The 1,823-nt window shown below is 42.8% G+C and overlaps 1 protein-coding gene across 1 annotated transcript; it reads left to right on the forward strand.

The window, feature by feature from the left end:
• The first annotated feature begins 271 nt into the window (after positions 1-271).
• Positions 272-1,370, forward strand: LOC147423831 (dirigent protein 1-like). Its single transcript, XM_086502046.1, has 2 exons — positions 272-603; positions 1,061-1,370. The coding sequence occupies exons 1-2, from the start codon at positions 322-324 to the stop codon at positions 1,268-1,270; spliced, it is 492 nt and encodes a 163-aa protein (XP_086358172.1). The 5' UTR covers positions 272-321; the 3' UTR covers positions 1,271-1,370.
• Positions 1,371-1,823: the final 453 nt, after the last annotated feature.

The following is a 1,823-nucleotide window of genomic DNA, read 5'->3' on the forward strand; positions in this document are numbered from 1 at the left end:
GAGAGAGAGGGTGATGGCACGAGTCAGGAAGATTCTCTCTCTCTCTCTCTCTCTCACACACACACACACACACACAGTTGCAAATCTCTCTCTCTCTCTCTCTCTCTCTCTCTCTCTCACACACACACACACACACACACACACACACACACACATACAGTTGCAAATTGCTATGTGTGTGCGTGTTGGTACAACGCATGAGAGCGTGATAACAGTCCGTTATTGTTGGAGCTCCTATATAAAGGGTAAGGATGGGTGGGTCGGAGGGTGGGTGTGTGTGTGTGTTTGAGAGAGAGAGAGAGAGAGAGAGAGAGAGAGCAAATGAAGAAGCCTGCAAGCATATTAGTACTGGCATGGGGCTGCGGTTTGGGGTTGATATTGATGATGGGAGGAGCGTCCGCAGCTTTTGTAGAGCGGATAACCTGCTACCTGCAGTACGATGACAACGCCACCTCCGTTGTCTCAGCCAACCACGACGAGAGGGTAATGCTGGCGGAGGCGCCTTTCACACAAGGGCCCTCCAACACCTCCCGCCTTTTGGGCCGCCTTCAAATGGCCGTTTTCGAGCAGCCCTATGAGGACTCCGTTATCTCTGTTGCCCAGGTCAAATGAAAACGTGTCTGTGTGTGTGTGTGTGAGAGAGAGAGAGAGAGAGAGAGAGAGAGAGAGTCACATGCTTACTAAGTGTACAACAAGAAGATTTAAAAATTTTCTCATGTAAAGAAACGAGTCTTTTTCAGTGTTTTACATACAATGCATAACATCATGAACGTCGGCTCGAGAGGCACCACATACCTAGCTAGGTACGATTGTGGGCAGGGGACCACCGACCCCCCCACCGGCCCGGCAATCCCCTACCCCCAATCGTACCTAGCTAGGTATGTGGTGCTTGCCTCACAGAAGCTCATACTGTTGAGGTAAGTCACAATGTGAGAATTATTGTGAGAATCTGTCCAATACTTCTTCTGATACGAGTTATGAGTGACATGTTTGCATATGTATAAAAGTCTTTTACAAGATAACCATGGAGATGACCCCCTCTCTTATGTACTTGATGCAGATTTTCACAGCAACCTTTGACTCTACTCTTTATAGAGGTGTCATTGCCATCCTTGGTCAACAGCTGCTCAAACCTAGAGGATTTGAGCTGGCAGTAGTTGGAGGCACTGGTCGCTTTCGACTTGCTCGCGGTTTTGTTATTGTTAGAGCATCTCCTGTTGTTGACAATGAAAGCTATTATGCACGTATGGAATTTAACCTCTACCGCTAGACAAGGGAATTCCTTCATGTCTATTCCAACCATGAAGGTCATTTGGCTTTTTAATGATGATATATTTTAGATGCCTAAATAGGAGTTCGAATCTTTTGCCTATATATATGTTTTCAAATCTTTATGGTTACTTCTTGTTAAGGTTTCTCAAGATCTATGAAGATAATCAATGCCTGCTTCTCTAATCTTCACTTGTAACATTCAACTTGCTAAAGAGTATTGTGACATTGTGAAATAATTCTGCTAGATATACAACACAGCTTTATTTCAGATTTGTCTGACCTACCATGCACAAAACTTGATACATAGACTCATTATATGACTAACAAAGTCATACAAATATACATACATACTTAGGGAATTTCATAAATTCTATTTTGTACAAATCTTGGTGTAGAAATCCATTTCAACACATCATTATTCAAAAGATTAAACATTAATGGAAACAAAGAACTACACTTGATTATTTGGGTTAGAGGGGCATAATTAGAGTAGCATTCATGATGAGAGAATAAAGATATCAATTGCGCAATGCACAAACTGTAAAACCAAC

The sequence above is a fragment of the Adiantum capillus-veneris genome, chromosome 26 (assembly GCF_014529385.1).
Source record: "Adiantum capillus-veneris isolate H3 chromosome 26, ASM1452938v2, whole genome shotgun sequence".
In the NCBI taxonomy this organism is placed as follows: Eukaryota; Viridiplantae; Streptophyta; class Polypodiopsida; order Polypodiales; family Pteridaceae; genus Adiantum; species Adiantum capillus-veneris.